The sequence below is a fragment of the Delphinapterus leucas genome, chromosome 16 (genome assembly GCF_059928025.1).
Source record: "Delphinapterus leucas isolate spDelLeu-1000000601 "Yukka" chromosome 16, BTC_Dleu_Yukka2, whole genome shotgun sequence".
NCBI classification, from domain to species: Eukaryota; Metazoa; Chordata; class Mammalia; order Artiodactyla; family Monodontidae; genus Delphinapterus; species Delphinapterus leucas.
Genome location: NC_143144.1, coordinates 85,910,738 through 85,933,990, shown reverse-complemented (window position 1 = coordinate 85,933,990; position 23,253 = coordinate 85,910,738). Strand labels below are relative to the sequence as shown.

General features: G+C 45.6%; 1 protein-coding gene across 11 annotated transcripts in view; it reads right to left on the bottom strand.

Moving 5' to 3' along the window:
• PPP2R2D (protein phosphatase 2 regulatory subunit Bdelta) overlaps nucleotides 1-22,261 on the bottom strand; it is a 50,412-nt gene extending 28,151 nt beyond the window's left edge. For 4 of the 11 annotated variants that reach the window (XR_016388214.1, XR_016388215.1, XM_030759327.2 and 1 more), the window contains exons 1-2: nucleotides 22,130-22,261; nucleotides 21,951-22,043 (exon numbers count right to left, since the gene is read on the bottom strand). Coding sequence is in view for 4 of the 11 variants with exons in the window: in XM_030759327.2 (XP_030615187.1) it covers nucleotides 21,951-22,043; nucleotides 22,130-22,136 (100 nt within the window). In the remaining 7 variants the exon portion in view is untranslated. Of the gene's footprint in view, nucleotides 1-11,278; nucleotides 11,899-20,902; nucleotides 21,911-21,950; nucleotides 22,051-22,129 lie in introns of those variants that run through there. The other 7 variants (XR_016388216.1, XR_002643841.2, XM_022568430.2 and 4 more) reach the window with 4 other exon arrangements.
• Nucleotides 22,262-23,253: the final 992 nt, after the last annotated feature.

Below are 23,253 nucleotides of genomic sequence, written 5' to 3'. Positions count from 1 at the left end.
TCTAGACAAAATGAAAAGTTGTATGAAAACGAAAATGTACACTTTAGTTCCGTGATGAACAATATTTACAAAGTCAGCACAATACTGATGTAACCAAGACTCGCAAGAGAATTCTCTTAAAGCCTCTCTTTAGGGGAGGAGGGGAGTATGTGTGGGTGGAAGGTGATGTTAGCAAAAAAGCTAATAACTCATCAGTACCATTAACAGGAAGTCAGCACTTACTGTTCAGACTCACAGATCAAAAGCTCGCGGTGTCTGACATTTCGCAGAGGCTGCTAAGGATGCTGGCAGGGGGCAGTTGGTAAGGAAAGAGGCACTGGATGTCAGACACCATTTTTACTGCGACACAGGGAGGCAGGGACAAGAAGTGGGGAGGGGGCGGACTCGAAGGGGAAATGTGGTCACTGGGGTTTTTAAAGGACAGAGGATATAAAGTCATGTCCGTGTGCCATGGGCATGACGTGGCAGCGGGGACAGAAGCGAGAACAGGGTTACAGGATGAGCAGGCAGGGACAGAGATGCAGAGCGCGAGCGGGGGGTGGGGGGTGGGGGTGGGGCTGCCAGAAGGAAGGAGCAGGGACACCTGCATCTGGGGAGGAGGTCACGGTGCACACGGCACACACGTGGCAGGCTGTGAACCTGAGCTTGGGACAATGAGAGCGCGTCCGACTATCTCTTTTTTCTATGAGGTATGAGAGGAGATGCACCTGCTAAGAGTCAGAGGGAGAGGTACAGGCAACCTGGGAGAACATATGAAGGAGGTCTTCTCAGAAAGTCAGGAGTGACCGCACTAGGGAAACGCAGGTCTGTCTCATAGCATCAATGCCCACGTGAGATTTGAGGGCAGTTTTCTAAATCCAGCAAACGTCCTGAATGACTACTATAAGCCGGTGCTGCACAGGCACTGGGGACACAACGAACAAGGCCAAGTCCCTGCCCCCCTGGGATGGACACTTCTGTGAATGAATAATAACCAGCACAGCTCCCGTAGCCGCGTGTTTCCACCCTGCCCGGTGACTCGGGTGTAGGCTGAGAGTAGGCAGATGCTCGGTTCAACTAGGTTTGGGGTTTTGCCAGGAGTATGAACCCAGGGGCTGAGAGAGGCAAGAAGGTTAAGAGCGAGCCAGAAGTAACACAGCATTAGACCCTGGAACCCGGCTGAGGGGAGGGAGCAGAGCAGGGAGAAGGGTGAGGGACAGGGACGGACAGTACTGAGGAAGGTGCAGTGGGGGCAGGAGCCCAGCTGAGCCGGAAGCATGGGAGGGAGGCAGAAACCCCAGGGAGAAGCACCTTAAACTAAGATTTCAGAGGTGGTACAGCTGGTGACGACCAGGACGCACAGGGTTATGGACTAGCTCAGACGGGGCAGCACTGAGGAGATCTAGAACCATGCTACTGGATCCCGGAGCGCAGAACCACAGACAGATCACTTACACATACAAAGCCACAGAAATGAAGGAAGACAGGCAGCTGTGGTGGCAGATTCTGGGGGGGAGTATACAGGTGTTTGTTATATTATTCTTGTACTTTTCCAAGTTTTTAAGCTTTTCAAAACAAAAACACATAGATGTGAGTATTTCATTTCCTCTACTTTCTTCAGTCTCACTGCCACCGTCTTATGTCCAAAGTGACCATAATCTCTGGCTGAATTATTGTGACAGCCTCCTAAGCGCGCCCCCCCCCACCCCCCACCTTGCCCCTTCGAGTCCAATCTCCATAAGGCAGATGGAGGGATGTGTTTAAAGGAATAAGTCACATTACCACCCTGCTTAAAACCCTATCAATACTCAACTTTCACAATCAAAATGAATCCACAACAACAATCAGACGGGAGATGCAGTTTCCAGCAGTTTGTTTCATTTTCTCCCTCCCCTTCTCCTCTAGTTCAAGATGTGCAGGGCTACTTAAACACCACCTCCCAGCCTGTGATCACAGTGTGTTCCCGATAAGGAACATAGCTCTGCTGACCTACACAGCCATCAGCAGGATTAATGTCTGCATGTCCCTCATGAGACCACTACCTCCCTTCCTCACTACTAGGAACTGCATTAGGATCAGTCCCAGGAAGTGGTCACTATTAAAATCAGTCATCTACTCCCCACTAAGGTATCATCAAAACTAATCCTAGGCCAATAAAATAGGAAATGGCGTTCAACCTCTTCAGCCGTCAGGGAAAGAAGGCAAGTAAAAACCACACTGAGACACCACTACACGCCCAGGGAAATGGCTGAAATTAAAGACTGTCCCAAGTGTTTGCAAGGATAGGGAACAACAGGAACTCTCACACCCCACTTGTGGGAGTGAAAACTGGCGATGTCCACAAAAGCTAAACGTCCACACATCCCAGGACCCCACAATCTCACTCTAGATGCACAGCCACCAGAAACACATACGTGTACCATTAAAGCACTTACAAGAATGTTCACAGCAGCCTGTTTGCAAGAGAAACGACTCAAATGTCCATCAACAGTAGAAAGGATGCATAAATTGTGGAATGTTCACATAGTGGAGGACCACACAGCAGTGGAATGAACAAACAACCGCTGCACACAACAATACGGATTAGTTTCATGAAGAAAATACTAAGGAGTACTTACACCACGATCCTATTTATATTAAGTTCAGAAACAGGGGGATGGAATCCATAATGTCAGCAGCTGGGGTGGAACAGGGCTGCGGGTAAGGGTTAGGTGCTTTCTTGATCTGGGTCATTTCCAAGGATGTTTGCATTTGTGAACACCGCTGTGCTGCACACTTGGGCATCTCCCCCGTGTCCTGTTTACTTCTATCCATCTTCTCCGCATTTGGCCCTGTGCTTCCCCAGCCTGACTCGAGAGTCCACCCTCCCCAAACCTCTCTCTGACTACAGCCTCACCCTCTCCTTGGAATGCTCCCTCCATCTTCTTGCTCTGAGACATGTCGACCCCTGAGCTCCCCCAAAGCCCTCTCCGGTGGCAGCTGTTTGCTCCCCAACGCCCGCTCACAGATTTTCGTCTGATGCTCCCAGACCACTGATCCCTCCTACTTCACAACACCCCCTGCACACCTTTTCCTCCCACACTTCCAGCACCTCAGCCACCCACACCTCACTTTCTGTTAATAATTCTGTGTTATTTCTCTGAAAAACAGAAATGCCCAGAAGAGATCGTCCACACACACCCACGAACAAATACAGCACCTGCGGGGACTGACCCCCCCTTCCCTGTGGCAGCGGGAGGAGCCGCTGCTTCTAGCTGGGACCAACCAAAGCAGGAGGCCCTATGCTACTTGGCCTCCTCGAGGACTGTGCTCCTCTGTCAATCATCCCTCTTCTCCCCTCTAATAGACTGCTCCCATTTTCAAACAGGGGCGCTGCAATCTCTCATCTTAAGGAAAAAAGCGGCCCCACCCCTCTTCTGGCCTCTGCCGCACCTTGGTCCTAAAGGAAAAAAGCGGCCCCACCCCTCTTCTGGCCTCTGCCGCACCTCGGTCCTGAAGCAGAGCCGGCTGGCTCACCGCACTCACTGCCTCCCACTCTCTCCTGAGCCCCCTCTAAGGACTGTCTGCTCCCACCACTTGGCAGGTGCACCTACTTCAACCCACCCAGCTCCTCTGCCACCATCACCAAACCAGTCAACTTTCCCCGTGCATGAACGTGTAAGACGTGAACTGAGGGTGTGGCCATTTATCTCATGCTCCCTTGCACCTGTCAGAGTGGCATGCAGCCACATATTATATGACTTCATTTAAATGAAATGTGCAGAACAGGCAAATCCATAGAAACAGAAAGTAGGTTAGTGGTTGCCAGGAGGTGGGGGAGGAAAGATTGAGAGGGACCGCTCGTGAGTTTCTTTTGGGCGTGATGAAAATATTCTAAAATTAGCTCGTGGCGATGGCTGCACAACGCTGCGAACATACTAAAAGCACTGAACTGCGCACTTTCAAAGGACGAGTCTCACGCTATGTGAATTATATCTCAGTAAAGCTGTTTTCTGAAAGTGCACCATAAAATGTTTGGATCAAGTCATTAAAAGGGTCTTCACGACTTGTAACCTTTCTCGGTTATATTCTAAAAGTAGACTACATTATTTCAAGGTTTTCTAAACAAAACCCTGCTATGAATTTTTCAACAAAACACTGTTTTTAATCCCCCTTCCATTTAAACCTAAAGATCCCTTGCTTTTGGTTTTGTTCTTTTTTTTTGGTTACTTCTTGCAAAGCATGTGCATAAGGAGACAAAGGCAGCAGAAGGATATGGTGAATCTTTTATTGTTGTTTATCAGGAAAATTCGTGTTTACATCATTCCCTAACTAGATGTCTTACCTAATGAAGTTCAGCAGACTTCAAAACTTAGGAAACCACATTTAACCTGTTATTAAAATTAAAGCCCACTGGAAAATTAATCACTCTTTTCAAGGAAAATCCAATTCATACAGAATATTGCATTCTATTCCCCCCACCACATGTTAAAAATTAGAAAGTTTTAACCCAAAAGGCTATCTGACTGTCCATTTTAACCTTTCTCCCACACTTGAATTACAGCCAGGAGATTTTATGCTTAATTTCATACTAGTAATTCTTTCGGTGAATTAGAACTGTGTGGTCCACGGCAGAAGCCTGACCCAAAGCACGCCAAAGCCCTCTCTAACTATGAAGGACAGGGCACTGTCTCTGTAACACAATCATCAACGTACTTGCTAGGCTCTTTTGAAAATTAAAAAGCAGCATCTTGCCCTAAAATGATTCCAGCCCACCTCTGCACACTGCATCTGGAGCAATTTTTATTTTTAAACACAAATGTGATCGCTATTTTCCCACTAAGACACATCACGTGAATCCCCACTGCCCTTAGGAGAAAGATCAGAATCCTCGTTCTCTTCTCCCCTTTCCTTTCTATGGTCTGATCACCCAGGCCTCTTTCAGTTTCCTGAACGGGTCATAATTCTTCCTGTTTCAAGCCCTCTTCCACGTTCTACTTTGCCTGGACCACGCCTCCCATCCCTCAACCCAGTCCATGCCCATCCATCCTTCACTTTAGAGCTCAAAGGGCCACTGCCCAGGGAACCCCTTTGACTCCTTCTGGAGCCCTCATCACAATGGCAATTAACTAGTTAACTGCTTCCATCCTAGGACCGTGTCTGTTGAAGAGCAGTGCTTCACTCAGGGTACCTTCCACACCATGGATGGATGCACAAGAAGCAAGAATGAGGAGGTCAAAGTTCATTTATTGCCTCGGGTCACTAACCATTCTCAGCAAAGTTTCTTCTTTCAGCCCCTCTGCCCTGCTGCATATCTAGACACGTAACAACACACAGCCCCTCACTGGACTGCAGACTCAGTCAAACTAGCAAGAAGACAGTGACTAGTATTTTTGTCATCTACAGTAAAAAGGTCATTACCTTGAGGAACCGGTACCAAAAGAAGGATAACCTGTGTCTAAATTTGAACCTAGTCCATCACATTAGAAAAACAAGGCTGCTAATGTTTCTCCTTAAATGCCAACTTTTGTAAGCATCTGTTAGTAACATACACAGCCTTGAGATTCTTCCTTATAACTGAGTACAAAGTTAAATATATTTAAACACACATGAAAGAACTCACAGATATCTAAGTTAGAGAAACCCTAAAATAGGCAAGATTACCAAGTAAGTGAGAACTTTACCAGGTGAATGATAAAACAAGTCAGAGTTTACCAAACTTTAAGCAATTATCCACCCCAACTTTGTGATTTTTTACTATAGAAAAAACTTATAACAAGCTATTTTTGACCAGTAATTTCACTCCATGCATATAAATAATCCAATTTCCAAATACCTTTTCAGGAATACATTTATTGTTTAAGGGTAAAAATTTTAAAAGTACATTCAATGACCAAAAACAAAATAAAAAATGAGGTTAGAAACATATTATTTCTATTTCAAAAAATCCATATCTAATTCTGCCATAAAATGGAATGAAATTCTGATACATTCAAGAGAATGAGAAGACAAGCTACAGACTGGGAGAAAACATTTGCAAAAGACACATCTGATAAAGAACTGGTATCCAAATATACAAAAGAACTCTTAAAACTCAACAATAAGAAAACAACCCAATTACAAAATGGGCAAAAGACCTTAACAGATACCTCACCAAATAAGATATACACATGGCAAACAAGCATATGAAAAGATGCTCCACAGCATATGTCATCAGGAAAATGTAAAGCAACACACAATACCGCTACACACCTATTAGAATGGTCAAAATCCAAAACCACTGACAACACCAAGTGCTAGAGAGGGTGCGGAGCGGCAGGAACTCCCTTACCTCGCTGGTGGGAGCACAGAGCAGAGCAGTGCAGCCACTTCAGGAGACAGCTTGACGGCTTCTAACAAAAATAAACGTCCTCTTACCATATGGTCCACCCAGCAACTTTGTTCCTTGGTATTTACCCAAAGGAGTGGAAAACGTACATCCACACACAAACCTGCACACAAATGTTTGTAGCAGCTTTATTCGTAACTGCCAAAACCTGAACAACCAAGATGTCCTTCCGTAGGTGAACGGGTTAATAAACTGTGGTCCATCCAGACAACTGAATATTATTCAGCGTACAAAGAAACGAGCCACCAAGCCATGAAAGACAGGGAAGAACTTTAAGTGCTTATTACAAAGTGAAAGAAGCCAATCTGAAAAGGCTGCCTACGGTATGACTCAAACTCTACGACATTCTGGGAAAGGCAGAACTATGGAGACAGTAAAAAAAACAATCAGTGGTTGCTGGCGTGGGGTGGGGGGCTGGCGGAGGAAGGGAGGGGTGAACAGGCTGAGCAAAGAGAAGTTTGAGGGCAGGGAAGCGACTCTATGAGACTATACTGATGGAGACGTGTCACCACACATTTGTGCAAACCCACAGAATGCACAACGTCAAGAGTGAACCCTGAGGTCAACTATGGACTATGGGTGATGATGATGTGCCAATCTTGGCTCTTTGACTGCAACACGTGTAACATGCTGTTACGGCAGGGGGTGCTGACCATGGGGGAGGTTGAAGGGGGAGGGTGGCATATGGGCAATTGTTGTACCTTCCTCTTAATTTTGCTGTGAACCTAAAATAGCTCCAGAACAATAAAATCTTTAAAAAATTCTGATACATGCTACAACTTGGGTAGATCTTCAAAACATTATTTGTAGTGAAATAAACCAGATACAGATGGACAAATATTGTATAATTCCAGTTTTATATGCAGTTCCTGGAATAGGAAAATACACAGAGACAGAAACCAGAACAGAGATTACCAGGGGCTGCAGGGAGGAGAGAAGAGGGAGTTGTTATGTAACAGGTATGGAGTTTTCGTTGAAGATGAAGAAGTTTTGGGTAGAGGTAGTGGTGGCCACACAATATTGTGAATGTAATTAATGCCACTGAGTTGTACACACAGGAATAATTAAAATGATCAATATTAAGCTATGTATAGTTTATTGCAATTAAAAAAAATTCACAAACCTTAAAAAAAAAAAGCCAAATCCACGTTACCCTGAGTGTTATTTTCTTCTCTGTAGGTCAAATGAAACAAGGAGACGCAACCTCAGGAGCCAAGTCTGAAAGGTGAGGGCACCTGTTCTCCCTAAACCCAGCCTGCCCTCTGCCAGCCACCACCAGGCCTGCACAGCCAGCAGCCCCAAACGTAAATTTTTTTTTTGGCCGTGCCACACACAGCTTGTGGGATTTTAGTTTCCCAACCAGGGATTGAACCTGGGCCCTTCCCTGGGCCCTCAGCAGTGAGAGTGCTAACCACTAGACCACTAGGGAATTCCCCCAAAGGTAAACTTCCAATGGATTTCAATGGATTTCTAAAGCAACAATTCATACAATTATATTTTACTTAGGAACACATTTTACCCTGAACAGTACTTTAAAAGGCACACAGAAAGTCCTAAGTGGATAATTCCAATCAATTTCTCCTTTTCCTGCTGAATTCTACTGTGCTTTAATGGACATTAAGTAAACTGAGAATGGTTAAAATAAAGACTTTTTGCATTCTCTCATTTTCAGATTGATATCACTACTACATACCTGAACATAACCAGGGCTTGATGGCAGAAAAAAATTAATGATCACTGTGGCTAACACTACTTCAAGAACTATCTCTGATATTTCAGATGACTTCAACAACTGACAGATACATGCTTTTTGTTATCATAACCAAAGTCAAAATCTAAGAAACGTTGACCTCTAACATTCAATTAGATCCTTAAGGTCTAACAAAAGCAAGACAACTGGAGAAAAAGCAGCAGCAGTACATCTATTTCGATAAAAATTCAGAAGCAGGGAATTTATAGGCCAACTTTATGGTAGAAGTTGCCACTGGTGAAGGAAGGAGAGAAAAGTACAGGAAATGGAACTGGGGAGTTAAAAAAAGAGAGAGAGAACTTCAACTGTAATTTTACATCTTAAATCTGAAACAAATATGACCAAATGTTGAGAACATGGGTGTTTACAATTAGCATATAATATTATATATATTTTAATAAATAAATATACCTTACATTTATATGTAACTGTATAATAATTATATAATAATTATTGATATTATGTTAATAATATGTATATTACTACTTATTTTAAAGGAAAACTATAAAGTTTATCAAAATGTGAGGTGGCAGGGACTTCCCTGGTGGCACAGTGGTTAAGACTCTGCGCTCCCAATGCAGGGGGCCAGGGTTCGATCCCTGGTCAGGGAACTATATCCCACATGCATGCTGCAACTAAAAGTTCACATGCCACAACTAAGGAGCCTGTCTGCCGCAACTAAGGAGCTGGCAAGCTGCAACTAAGGAGCCCATGAGCCGCAACTAAGACCCAGAGGACCAAAAAAAGAAAAAAGAAAAAAAAAAACCACAGAGAAGAAAACAGATATTGTTACGAAAAAAAAAAAAAAGTGAGGTGGCAAATGGTTGTCTCAAGATTTAAAATATTTCTCCTAGGGACTTCCCTAGCAGTCCAGTGGTGGTTAAGCAGTCCAGTGGTGGAACCCATGCTTCCACCACAGGGGGCATGGGTTCTATCCCCAGTAGGGGAACTAAGATCCCACATGCTGCACAGCGCGGCCAAAACGTAAATAATAAAATAAAAAAAAATATTTCTCCTATATGTAAGGTATATCCAAAAAAAAAAAAAAAGAAATTATGACATTTCTTTAAAACATGTAGATACACAGGACACTGCAAATGGCCGAAACCAAGCCACAAGCAGCCCCCGTGAGATGGATCGTTAGGTCCATGTACAAACGCACTGATGCACCAGGCACTGAAGGCCCCCTTTCAACAGTCATCAGCTGGCTGTCACTTTGCTTTGCTTTCATCTAGTTACAAATACTAGAGCTTCAGTATATATTCCTATGGATGTCTATTTTGTCATCACAGATACCTGGAGCAGAACAATTAAAACTCAGAAAAATGCGGTTGATACAAACTACATAAAACAGATAAGCAAAAGGATTTACTGTACAGCACAGGGAACTATAGTCAGTGTCTTGTATCTTACAGTATAGTAATAATCTATAATAGAAAATAATCTGGAAAAAATATACATATAACTGACTCACTTTGCTGTACACCTGAAAGTAACACAATATTGTAAATCAACTATACTCCAAAAAACCCCTAAGAAACAAAAAACCTTACAAAAAATGTTTAGGGTGTTTTCAAGTGGCAGCCTAAACAGCAGGTGTTCATAAGTAGCAGGAAGGGAACCCTTCCTCCACTGTTATAAAGCTAGTCTTTCCCTTTTCTTAACTGGTCTTTTTCTTTTTATCATCACAAAAACAATGCTGCCTGCCTTGGTGTGGAACATTAAGTAATACAGAAGCATGTAGAACAAAAGCCAAAGTCCCTCTGATGCAAATCTGACCCCTCACTACCCCCGGGTCCCCACTGATGTTAGCCATCTTGCATCTTCCAGACATTTACAACCCCACTCAGATTTACACGCGATCGCTGTTATATGAATTGCTTTTTTTCACCTAATACGTCACAAACTTCCCTCCGGCAGGCACAGACCCCTTTAAACCACAATATGGGTGCACCACAATGCATTTAATCACTTCACTACTTCTGGGCATTTTTTCCCTGATATTTTATTGCTGCAACGCACAACTCTGTAAATACACCTTCATGAAATGCTGGCACAGGACTTCCCTAGTGGCACAGTGGTTAAGAATCCGCCTGCCAATGCAGGGGACATGGGTTCAAGCCCTGGCCCGGGAACATCCCACATGCCACCGAGCAACTAAGCCCGTGTGCCATGACTACTGAGCATGCGCTCTAGAGCCCACGAGCCACAACTACCGAGCCTGCGTGCCACAACTACTGAAGCTGGCGCGCCTACAGTCCGTGCTCCGCAACGAAGAGCAGCCCCTGCTTGCCACAACTAGAGAAAGCCTGTGCGCAGCAACGAAGACCCAATGCAGCCAAAAAAATAAGTTAAAAAAAAAAAAAAAAAGCTGGCATATTCCTGTAAGTGGAATGAATCATAGGCTCCCAACCCTTGCTTAAGGTTTTATAGATACATGTGAAATTGCCCTCCAGAAAAATGAGTGTAGAGATACTTCTTCCAGAAATGTAAAGCAAAAATAAAACCTCACCACTGCTTTAATTAAAACATCTTTGTGGGCTTCCCTGGTGGTGCAGTGGTTAAGAATCCACCTGCCAATGCAGGGGACACAGGTTCGAGCCCTGGCCCGGGAAGATCCCACATGCCACGAGCAACTAAGTGTGCGCCACAACTACTGAGCCCACGAGCCACAACTACTGAAACCCACGTGCCTGGAGCTCGTGCTCCGCAACAGGAGAAGCCACCGCAATGAGAAGCCCACGCACTGCAATGAAGAGCAGCCCCCGTGCAGCAACAAAGACCCAACGCAGCCGAAAATAAATAAAATAAATTAAAAAAGAAGTCTTTGCCCATTAATGCCCTTTCTTTGATGATTTATATGAACTCTCTTACCCCTTTTTAAAAATGAATGACACGTTTACAGATATGGTTAAAAATGAGGACTCATCGTTTGTTCCTTTTTTACACCCAAATTTTCCGCATCATTATCAGGGAACTTAATACCTTTGGGGCAGGTATCATGACTCACTAAGAATTCACAATTTATTAAAATACTTCCTATGTGCCAGCACTGTGCTACGTCTAGCACAAGATATAGAATTCATACACCCGCATTTTAGTTGTGACTTTCTTATCTCTGGAGATCTAGATAAAATGGGCTAAAGTCTGCTCCCCAGTCTGTGTAAGTCTAACAGCCTTACCAAGCTCTCTGTGAACTTTCCAAGCTCTTCTGTGCTCACGGTCACTCTCTGAGCTCCGGCTCTCAATATTTAGTCCAGCCTATGAATCACTCCTGTTGTCCCGCACTGCTCCTCTTCCACACCACTACTGACCCAACAAAGACCTCAGCTTTTTCTTAGTTCCCGACAGCGGCAACAGCAACAAAAAAACCCGCCTACAGAAGACACACATACAGGGGACATAAATGAAAAATTAAAACTCAAGGCTAATAAAAAATATTCAGAGATTAGTACTTATAATGTATTAAAAAGCTTTAAAAATTCATTTCTAAAAGCCTCAGTAGAAAAATGGACAAGAGATACAATCTGACAATTCACGGAAGAAATAGAAATAGTTGACAAAAACAATCTCAATTGCCTAAGTGTAAGGAAATGCAAACTACAACATTAAAATGGCTAAAATTAAAAAGTTTGATATTCCCAGCATGAGTGGAGAAGGAAAAGTTTGGGGAAGGTGTAAGTCAGCACCGTCTTTTGGAGGACAATTTGGCAGCCAAAAAAGGTAAATGTTGGAGGCCTTTGAGTGTGTCTGTTTCTAGGACTCTAGCCACAGGAATGCCTGCCCCAGGCAGATGGATGGACAAGTCTCTTTACTGCAGCATCTTTAGTACACCAACAGAGGACTTGTTAAATAAATGAGTAGTCTGTACAACTATATACTCTGTAGCCATCAAAAAGGATCAAATCGAGCTATGCAAGAAGGCAGCATCATTAAAAATACCGACGTATGGGCTCTGGACCCAGAACACCTGGGCTGAAATCCTGACCTCAGCACCCACTAGCTCTGTGTCCTTGGGCAAGTGACTACATCTTCTGAGATTCAATGTGCTCATTTGTAAACACAAGCAACAGTAGCACTGACATCTCCAGGGGCTATGTTCAGGGTCAAAGAGGCTCAAGTGTGTGCACAGCTCAGCAGAAAGCCCAGGTCACTGTACGATCTCAAATTACACACTGCTGATGCAAACAAGCAAGCAAACAACATTTATAATAGGATTCACACTTTGTAAGGGATTTAAAAAGTGCTGCTTACACGCAAACTAAATTTTAAAACAAAAGTACATAGATAGATGAATAGGAAATGGTCTAAAAAACATACACACATTGTTAAGGGTCATTACCTCCGGGGAGGAATGAAGAAGAACATTTGCTTTTACTCTTTTTACATCTGCATCACTTGAGTTACTTTAAATAATGAATGCTCTGCTTTTGTATTCTGAGACAAAAACAGCAAAATCCAGTAAAGATGAGAGGGGACAGTTAATCTTAAAATCTGCCCTGTTCTGTTATTCCTATTGCTAGTAGCTAGCTTTAAAGCAGTAGTTCTCAAAGTGTGGTCTGTGGACCCCTGCGGGTACCCAAGAACCTCTTCAAGGACCACAAGGTCAAAACTATTTTCACAATAATACGCGTTGCCACTTTCACTGTGTTGTCATCTGCATGAAAGAGCAAAAGCAATGTGGCTGAAACTGCTGGTGTCCAGCACACATCGCTCAGCAGCATGGAACCGCACCAGCAGTCCTGCTGTTCACACCACGCAAGGGCAGGAAGAAAAGAAAGGAAAAAAGCCAGTTTTACTGAGGAATATCCTTGATGAACCATCAAACAAATTAATTTTACTCAATCCCAACCCATTAGTATGAGTCTTTTCTCTTTTTTTAAGTTTGTTTATTTTTGGCTGCGTTGGGTCTTCTTTGCGGTGTGTGGGCTTCTCACTGCGGTGGCTTCTCTTGTTGCAGAGCATGGACTCTAGGCGCGCAGGCTTTAGTAGTTGTGGCTTGTGGGCTCTAGAGCGCAGGCTCAGTAGCTATGGCGCACTGGCTTAACTGCTCTGCGGCATGTGGGATCTTCCCAGACCAGGGCTCGAACCCATGTCCCCTGCACTGGCAGGCGGATCCTTAACCACTGCGCCACCAGGGAAGCCCCCAGGATGAGTCTTTTCAATACGCTTTGTGGTAAGGTGGGCGCTAGGCACACAGCAGGGTTGCTGTACCCCCAAGTGCAGTGACTGTCTCGAGGAAAAGCATGTGCACGGTTGTCAGTGCTGCAGGTTGAACCAGCCATTTTCATGGAATGCCACTTTTATCTGAAAGAACAACTGACCAACTATGGTTGCTTAGGTTTTGACATCTGGCAGAACTTTTCTTAAAAATAAGCAAAGTGAGCCACTCACTACACAGAAAACAACTGACGGTATTTGTTGCCAATGATAAAATCCAAGCTTTCAAGAGAAATCAGAATTTTGGAAAACTTGTTTCTACTATAAATTTGACAGCTTCCCACTTTAAGACTCTTCTAATGAGATCAGTGGTGATTTTCTTGATCTTGTACAATGAAATGTACCAACATTTAGAAGATCTGAACAACTCAGTGTCCCAATATGTATTTCTAAATGACCAAGGTGTGATGCTACCAAATTACCCACATGAGCAAGGGATACAGTCAAAGTACAAGATAGAACTATGGCCTTTAATGTCAACAGGGGGTAAACAATTCATTGATATGGTCTCAGGTTCCAAATTGTAACTAGAAGAAACCACCACATGTGCAGTTCTGTTGTAGTATTAAAGTGGAATACCTACAATTACATGAAAAGGCTATTAAATCACCCCTCCCTGTTCTAACTACATGTAAGTATGAGGCCGAATTTTCTTCATATATTTCAATAAAGCAATTGTAACAGATTGAATATAGAAGCAGATCTGGGAACCCACCTGTCTCCTATTAAGCCATACACTTAAAACACTTGCACAGTATAAAACAATGACACTCAATCTTTTTTGATTTTGGTAAAGTTGTTTTTCATTAAAAATGTTATGATAACATGTAATAGATTTATTATTAAAGTGAAATAATAAATAGTTTCAGTTGTCCTAATTTCCAATACAGTAAATATTGATAGACATAACCCTCATGAACAAAAAGCTCTCTGGTCCTCAAAAATTATTAAGAGTATCAAACCAAGAGGTTTTGGAACCAAAAGGCTTTGAGAACCACCGGCTTAGCACAGGGCAGGCAAACTACCATGTGAAATCAAAATCTGGCCCTTGCTGATCTGTAAATAGTGGTACTGGCCACCGTCACACCCTTATGTTCCTGGGGTCTCTGGCTGCTTTCCTGCTGCAAAGGCACAGCTGAGTTGAGTAGATGAGACAGGACTGGCCTGCAAAGTCCGAAATATTTACTATTGGGCCCTTTAAAAAGAATCCGAAACCCTCTGATTTAGTGTAAGCTCACATTGCCAGCCTTTGTTGTTGCAGTAGCTGAGCAGCTGCATTCCTGTCTCCACTCGTACCCGTCACCACCCATTTTCCAAAGGCCAGAGTGACCTTCCGTGAAGTTGACGTCACTCCTCTAGTGAGAACCTTAAACGTTTATGATCACATTTACTTCGAAACACAATTCAAGGTGCTCAGCACCGTATTCAAGGCTTTTAGTCATCACTCTGGTCCCTGCCAGCCCCTCGTCTCGGGCCTTCCCCTTCTCTGCCAGACAAACACACCAAGTACTCTGGTTTCCCAGAATGCACCACGCTCTCTGCAATCTCCACTCCAAGCCCCCTCAGTCTGGAACATTCTTCTCCCTTTCCTTCCTCCCTCTTCCTACACCCTGATTTCCTTCCCTTCACTCCCCACCCAGGTCTTGTGTACTGGGCACTGTATCACATTCCCTCCACATACCCTGCTCTCACGATGGTGCCAGGACCCAACTGCTTGCCAGTCGCTGTCTAAACACATGGTTGTGTGAGGCAGAAACTGGGTTTCTCCACTGCAACATTCAGCACGAGCACACCTTCAGGATGCTGTTGCCAACTTTTTAGATGAACTAAGCTGAAAGCTAGCCCCCATAACACCCTTCATTTTCTTAAGGTGGCTCCCTGGAGCAACACAGAGTAAGTTACTCTCCTAGGCAAGAGGGTCTCTTAAGACATCAACATTTTGCTATCATTAAAGAGAACACAAACAACAACTGTTGTCAAGGATGTGGAGAAAAGGGAACCCTCCTCCACTCTTGGTGGGAATGTAAACTGGTGCAGCCACTGTGGAAAACAGTGTGGCAGTTTCTCAAAAAACTAAAAATGGAGTTATCATATGATCCAGCAATTCCACTCCTGGGTATATATTCGATAAAAAACAAAAACACTAATTTGAAAAGATACATGACCCCAATGTCCATGGCAGCACCATTTACAATAGCCAAGATATGGAAACAACCTAAGTGCCCATCGACAGATGAATGGATAGAGAAGATGTGGCACATCTACACAATGGAATACTGCTCAGCCATAAAGGAGAATGAAATAATGCCATTTGCAACAACATGGAGGGACCTGGAGGGCATTATGCTAAGTGAAGTCAAAGACAAACCCTGTATGATATCACTTATATGTTCAATCTAAAAAACACAACAAACTAGTGAATATGACAAAAAAGAAGCAGACTAACAGATATAGAGAACAAACTTGTGGTTATGGGGTGGGGGGTATATAGGGGTGGGGAAATGGGAGGTACAAACTATTGGGTATAAGATAGGCTCAAGGATGTACTGTACAACATGGGGAATAGAGCCAATATTTTGTAATAACTGTAAATGGAAAGTAACCTTTAAAAACTGTATGAAAAATTAAAAAAAAAAGATACCAACATTTTAACAGTTATCAGTTACTGTGAGCCAGTTTGTCAAAGCTTTTCCTGCATTACCTGGAATCTTTCTAAGAACCTGTAAAGGTCACAGGAAATAGCACCCTGTTTTACAGCTGAGGAACAGAAGGTAAGTAACTGTCACATTAACACGAAGCTAGTAAGAGGGCTGAAGTGGAATTTGTACCAAAATCTTTCAATATCTGGATTCACATCAAGTTGAAGAGCAAGCCTAACCCATATGATAAAACTAGAGATCAAGCAGGATACAGCCAATGCTAAACACCATGACAGGCTAAGTGACAGGAAAGGATGTTAAGAGTGGCTGAGCAGTGTTTCATAAAGAAAGTGGAATCTGAGATGGATTTAGATGGATGACTAGGTGTGAAAGGAGGAGAGGAACCTAAAAGAATATAGAAATCCCCCACCTTTTTTTTTTTTTTGGCCACCCCGCATGGCTTGCGGGATTTTAGTTCCCCGACCAGGGATCGAACCCGGGCCCCGGGCAGTCAAAGCCCGGCATCCTAACCACTGGACTACCACAGAGAATTCCTGAGAAATCCCCCATTTTTTGAAAGCTCGCTGTACGTCACTTCGCTTTTACCAAAGACCTACAGCTTGCTAACTGAAAGAAATCTGAAGATTTCACTTTTGGGGAAAAAAAAAAAAAGGGGCAAAATAAGCCTTCAGCATTTGTTTTGCAGGAAATGATTATACAGGTAGTGCACCCTGAGCAGTGAGAGGGGCCCCACCAAGCTCCTTCTCCAGGAGCTACACTGAGCATCTCAGCATCAAGCTGTCAGAGCTTTGAACTGTGTCTGAGCATCTGGGCTTTACCTTGACTCCTTCTGTGCCTGTGTCATAAGGTAATTGACACCTATGGCTAAGGTAATTATTGCTTCTCCCTTTACACCATTTCGGCTTACGAAAGGTTTTGTAGGAATGCTCTGCTTCCAGATAGGATAGCAGGGGAAAGCTGTATTCTACTTTGGGAAAGAAATATGAGCCAAGATCAAGGCGTGGGAAGATCACTGAATAATGATGGAAAAACCAAGAGGTCAGGCCCTATGGAAGGGATCTGGGGTGAGTGGAGAGATTGCGGGAGGTCGGGAAAAACTAAGAGACTGCTACTTTCACATTTAAATATAGCTACAACTAAACCCAAACACCTTAAAATACATGAAAATTAGTGAACAGCTGTACCTAACACTTCAACAACACCTTACAGGTTCAAAAGCACAGCACTGTTTTATCTCAACAAAAATCTTATGATGTGATTTCTAGATAAGCAAGTTGAGGTTTAGAAAGGGCCTTCAAGCTTGATAAACAGCAGACATGAACTGAACCCAGAACTTCTCATCAAAACAACAGATTTTTAAAATCAAGGAATAAAGAAATCAAGGAGTATGATTTGATACTACCATAAACCTGCACCTGATTATCTAACTAAGATCAGTCCAGCTTCTTGAATGCACAGCCTGATTTCAGAGACACTACAATGTAGCTGTGCTCAGTAGGTACACTGAATGCATTAATCTTAAAAAAACCATACACATCTGATTTCTTTAAGGCAGACTCTCCACAGGAAAAAACTATCACAGTACTCTAGAAATAATGACTATGACTGAGTTTTTTTTTTTTTTTTTTTGCGCAACGCGGGCCTCTCACTGTTCTGGCCTCTCCCGTTGCGGAGCACAGGCTCAGGACGCGCAGGCTCAGCGGCCATGGCTCACAGGCCCAGCCGCTTCGCGGCATGTGGGATCTTCCCAGACCGGGGCACGAACCCGTGTCCCCTGCATCGGCAGGCGGACTCTCAACCACTGCGCCACCAGGGAAGCCCGACTGAAAAGTTTTGCATTCACAAATATGGTATTTCATTGATTCTAAGAAGCACATTTTCTTTCATTTTCACATCTTTGAAATCACATGTATCTTATATTCAATGAAACACAATAACTTCCTGCTACTGACGCCCAAGTGCTCTTAATTTTTGTTACCCTTTGCCAATTTAAATGTTTCTTTCTTTCATAACATCTATGTAAACCCTTTCAGAAAGGCTGGCCATACCAGATTACCCAGAAACCTACATTATTTACACAACTTCCCAGACTCAAGCTTGAATTAAGCAGATGAACCTTTAGTTTTGTTAAGCATTATGTCTTTAGAAAAAGATTAATGTCTAATTCAAAGCAATAGATTAGATCGTGGATGAAGAAACCGGTTAAAATAAAATCATCAAATAGAAAGTCTAGACACTTAAACCTACACACTCTGAGATGAAAAGAACCAGCTGCTCTCAAGCTATGCAAAAAACTATGTCAATCCAGGCAGTAGTTCATGACAAGCCCTTCCCTCCTCTAACCCGTTCCCCCGTTCCTCCAGAAAATCAGAAGAGCAATGAATGTACAAAAGCAGCAGACCCAGAGCTTCCCTGCAAGAGGCCAGCTGAGGTCCTGTGAGAGTAGCTCGGCAGGCAAGGCTACCGTATCACTCACTTGACATTCAGATGTTCCCCCTGCTTACTGTCTCTGTAGTATCTATTCTTAAAATACTTTGAGGATGCCCGTTCTGAAAGCCTTGTTACTAATCTTAGACCATTTTGATAGGCACTCCCTTTAAAGACAGCTCATTTTCATTTGCTTTCAGAGGTCGTTTCCTCTAATTCTTGGTAGTGAGACCTCTCCTGAGCTTTGGAAGGACAGAGCAATCCCACGGCTGGGGAGCCGCACCCCGCAGTGGGCCTTCAACAGTACCGGCCACAAACGGTCACTGATGCAGCACACCATGCATGGGCCCTGGAGCCCAGCTTCCAGAGCTGGCTTGGCCACTCTGCTGACCAAGTCATCTGTCCTCTGGGCCTTGGCTTCCACATCTAAAACTGGGAAGAACAAGAGTTCCTCCTTTGCAGGGTTGTGTGAAGACTGAATTAATGGGCACAAGTAACTTGAAGCAACCTCGGGAACATAATAAGACTTAACCATCTTTACCTCCAGGCTGGGTCTTCTACAAGGCTGTGGGGCGAGGGAGGGGCACCTAGCCCTCAAGCTTTAAGTAGAGCTCACACTGCTGAAGACAGAGCAGCGAAGGACTGTAATATCGTGTGCCAACACCTGCAAAAGATGTTCATGCAGTGAGTGTTGCCCAAGAAAAGGGAGTGGGGCTGGGTGATGGTGACTAAACATCACGTGTGAAAAACCTGTATAAATATTTAACAACTTCCAAAGAGTAGTCATTGTCTAGAGCATAAGTATTTGGAGGTACAGGCTAACAACTACTTTCTCACTCCCTTCTGGAAGCCTCCCCCGGGTTTTACTATTTTGACTCTTTGTTCATCTAGGCATAAAAGCTCACCTATTCCACCTTCAGAGGCGATGCCTACCACCCTGGCCAGCTTGTCATAGGGGAAGGAGAGGGGGCAAGTCACCAGGGACTGTCACTCACACATCTTGTCACTAGCAGAACAATTGCTAGTTTCCTCTTGAGCCCACCTCTATCCCTATTTGCAGGAAGATGGGAAATCCCTGATAGCACGATGGGCTGACCTGACCCACTAGCAAAACGCTGTTTCTAAAAAAAAAAAATATATATATATATATATATATATATATATACTCTAATAAAGACATATTTTATAAAAAAAAAAGCCATCATCAAATTTTACACATTACAATACTTTCTTGAGGTGTCCCCCCCAAACTCTATTAGCTTTAAAAACGAAAAGGAAATCAAAAGCCTCTCTCCACTATACGCACTCCCCAACCTTCAAAAGTCAGGGGAGACCCCACTTGCCCCTGTACCCCTCATGTCCATACTCAGGCAAGGAGAGGCCCACCTCAGTCACTTTCTGATCACTCACAGCAGCGGAAAGCAGAAAGACGGCACGAAATTTAGGGTTAGCGGAGAACTCTGCAAAGTGGAGCTTGGAACAGAGCAAAACCTTAAAGAGCGAAACACCTCACCACCCACAAATCTGCACAAATAAATTTACTATACCTCTAGTCCTACAGTCCAAGTATTGACGTCCAGTGACCTCCCTTAAATTACATCTCCCGTTAATTATCTCTTATCAACACTTCTTCACCAAGGTTGAGTCTGGGCACACGCTTCACCACCAGCTTCTTTATTCTCGTTGCTTAACAGTCGCTAGCTGTTAACAATTACTTTTTTCTTCTTTCTCATGGACTTTTATGGAAATAGTACAATTCAAACAGGTAGTATCACGACTACTTGACAAAATAATGAATGTTATAAATGTGTTAACCCTGATAGAGGATTAAGTATGAAGTAAGAGAGCTGTGAATACACACGATCAAAAAAACATGTGGGGCTTCCCTGGTGGTGCAGTGGTTGAGAGTCCGCCTGCCGATGCAGGGGATGCGGGTTCGTGCCCCCAGTCCCGGGAGGATCCCACATACCGCGGAGCGGCTGGGCCCGTGAGCCATGGCCGCTGAGTCTGCACATCTGGAGCCTGTGCTCCGCAACGGGAGAGGCCACAGCAGTGAGAGGCCCGCGTACCGCAAAACAAACAAACAAACAAAATGTGGTAATTACCACAAAGCGATCTTACAAAATAGGTAACTCAAAATACCAAACTTTTAGATGTAGTCAAAATTTTACTTAAAGTAGGGATGTAAAATTGCAAAAAGTTCCAGTTTGATTCAGAGAACAAAATATTTCCGTCAAGACTTTTAAAAGTAAAGAATACCATTTTCGAAGTGTAACATCACACTTAAAATACACCATTTTAGTTAGACTTACATTTTAATTCATTCGGCTTATCAACTAAACCTTCTTAAAAAGGGAAAGAAACCAGAAGCTAAGACAGGCATTAAGCCCTCCCACCTTCCCACCCGTGAGTAAATGGGTTTTGCTTTATCCCTGATAGGAATTTTGAGTAAGCTGACCGGTCACCCACTTGGCACTGCAAAGTGAAAAAAAAACGTACCTTATGTGAATGTAAAGAAAAATCTCAATCTCAAGTCAGATACATCTTCACAAATTCCTGAAGCACCGTTTTACCTGCTTACTGATCTGGGCACTGCTTGTCTCCAGATGTCAGAGGATCTCCAGATGTCACTCTGCCAGGGGGAGGTGCAGAGCAAAGGAGGACGGAGCCAAGGGTCACGGGACTGGGCACGGTGGAGGAAAGGCGCAGGACACCTGACCAGAGGCTGCTAGTTACTTGGGGCAAAGAAGGTGTAGCTCACGCAAACACAAAAACTTTTTAAGAGAGGATTAAAGGCTCACCATGTTGAGTAAGACGGCTGAACAACAGCAAAAGAGTCACTGCCTGACTTTACACTCCCGAGCCGCTGCACCGCGCGCACGGGCACGAGTCTAGGCGTTCTTCCTTCAGGACGACACGCGGCGCCGTGGGAAGCGCCCCCGCCCCCCGCAACGCCGCTCCCCTGCGACCATCGTTACGGAAAAGACCAACCAACCTCAACACCGCAAAGTTCAAAGGTGCAATCTGCAGCAGGAACTTTAAGACACGCCGCCGGAGAAGGAGAAAGAGCTGATAAGAAAACTGAAAAACTTCGGAACCTTAGAAAGCAATCTAAAGCACCAAGGGGTCCGACCCTGTTTTTAAAAAAGAAACTGAGGCCGGACAGGATGCCCCCATCGCACAGGTGACTGGACAGAGGCCCCGACCTGACCCAGGCCGGAGCGATTCCCCACCCGACTCCTGCCAGTCTGCAGTTACCCCAAGCTTATGTTTCTCGAGTCCCCGGCTTCTGCAGTTATTTCCGGAGCTCCAACAAACGCAGGAGGCAGCCACTTGCAGCGCAAAGAACCCAAAATCCACTCGGGAGACCCGACATCTGCGCGCTCCGCGACCTTGGGCCCCTGACATAACCCCCGGGGCCGCCTCCCCTAGGGACCGGGCCGGCGTCGCCTCCCCGGCGGACCGGACCTCCGATCGCGCGCCCGCCCCGCGCCCCGGCCAGGAGCGGCCCAGCCGGGCCCCGGAGCGCCCAGGTGCACGGCCTTACCTTCCGCCACGTCCTCGTCCACGGCCCCCTTGACCTGCGAGAAACACCACTGCAAGTCGTTGCCGCCCGCAGGGCAGCCGCCGCCTCCGGCTCCTGCGGATACACCGGGCGCGTCAGGCTCGCGCCCCTAGCCCCTCGCCCCTCGCCCGCTCCCGGCCCCGCCCCGCGCGGGCCCTCACCTGCCATGGCCGGTCGGCCGGCGCGCGGCCGGGCGCGGCCGGGCGCCGAGGCGGCGGCGGACGTACGAGGCGGCCGCCGCGCTGCTGCCGCCCAAGCACCTCAGCCCGGCCGCCGCCGCCGCCGCCGCCGTATTTTTTTTTCCCTTTTCAAAATGGCGCCCAATGCCCGTCGTCCCGCTCGATGACGTCATCCCCCGCCGCCTCCGACGGCCGGGGCGGGGGCGGGGCCTCCGGGAGTCTCCGAGCGGGGCGGGGCGGGGCGGGACGCACGGCCGCGGGGGCGTGGGTCCTCCCGGTGCGCCGACTGCGTCTGCGCGACCTGCGCCGCGCCCCGCTCCCTGGGAACGGGGCTTCAGGGCCGCCGGGGACGCCCCGGCCGATGGGCGGCTGTGAGCCCGGAGCTTGGTGCTCCCCTGAAGATCAGCCGCGGGTCCGCTGCCGGCCGTCCGTCCCTCTGGGGAGTTTTGGAGGCCGCGAGGCCGAACCGGGCCCGTTCCTAGAGCCTTCTGCCAATGAGAGCGCGATCCTTCGGCGGAGCAGCCAATGGGGAGCGCGCTCAGTGGCCGGTGGGCGGAGCTTCCGGGCCGGGCCGCACCTGGAGCGCCCAGCACCTGAGAGCATCATGCCGGCCCACCGACCCAGGCCGCACTGCAAATCACTCTCCTCGGACACAGCTGGAGTCCCGGTAATCAGTGTACACCTTTGACGGCAGCCCTGCACAGAGCTCACGTTGTCTACCAGGATTCCTTGAGCCCCCATCAGTGTACAATCTTAGGGAAACGGTGTTGCGGTACAGCGTGCCCATCGTTCGTTCCTTCATTCCTGGGTGTGTTTTCTGTGGCCTACGGAGGGATTATTCATTTGTGGGATTTATGTGTCCGAAATCATAACTCCTTTCAGTGATATTGTGAAGTTGGTAGTTACCATGTGGCATCTCTAGAAGATGATCATTCCAAATCAGGAACATTTGTCCACTTAACAAATATTATTTTTTGATCAGCTCGTGCTATGTGCCACACTGTTCACGGCCCTGGAGATGCGGGGGTAAACAGAGCAAATGCCTACCCTCAGGGAGCTTACATCTCAGTTTAGGGATCCAGAAAATAGCAGGAGTGGGCTTCCCT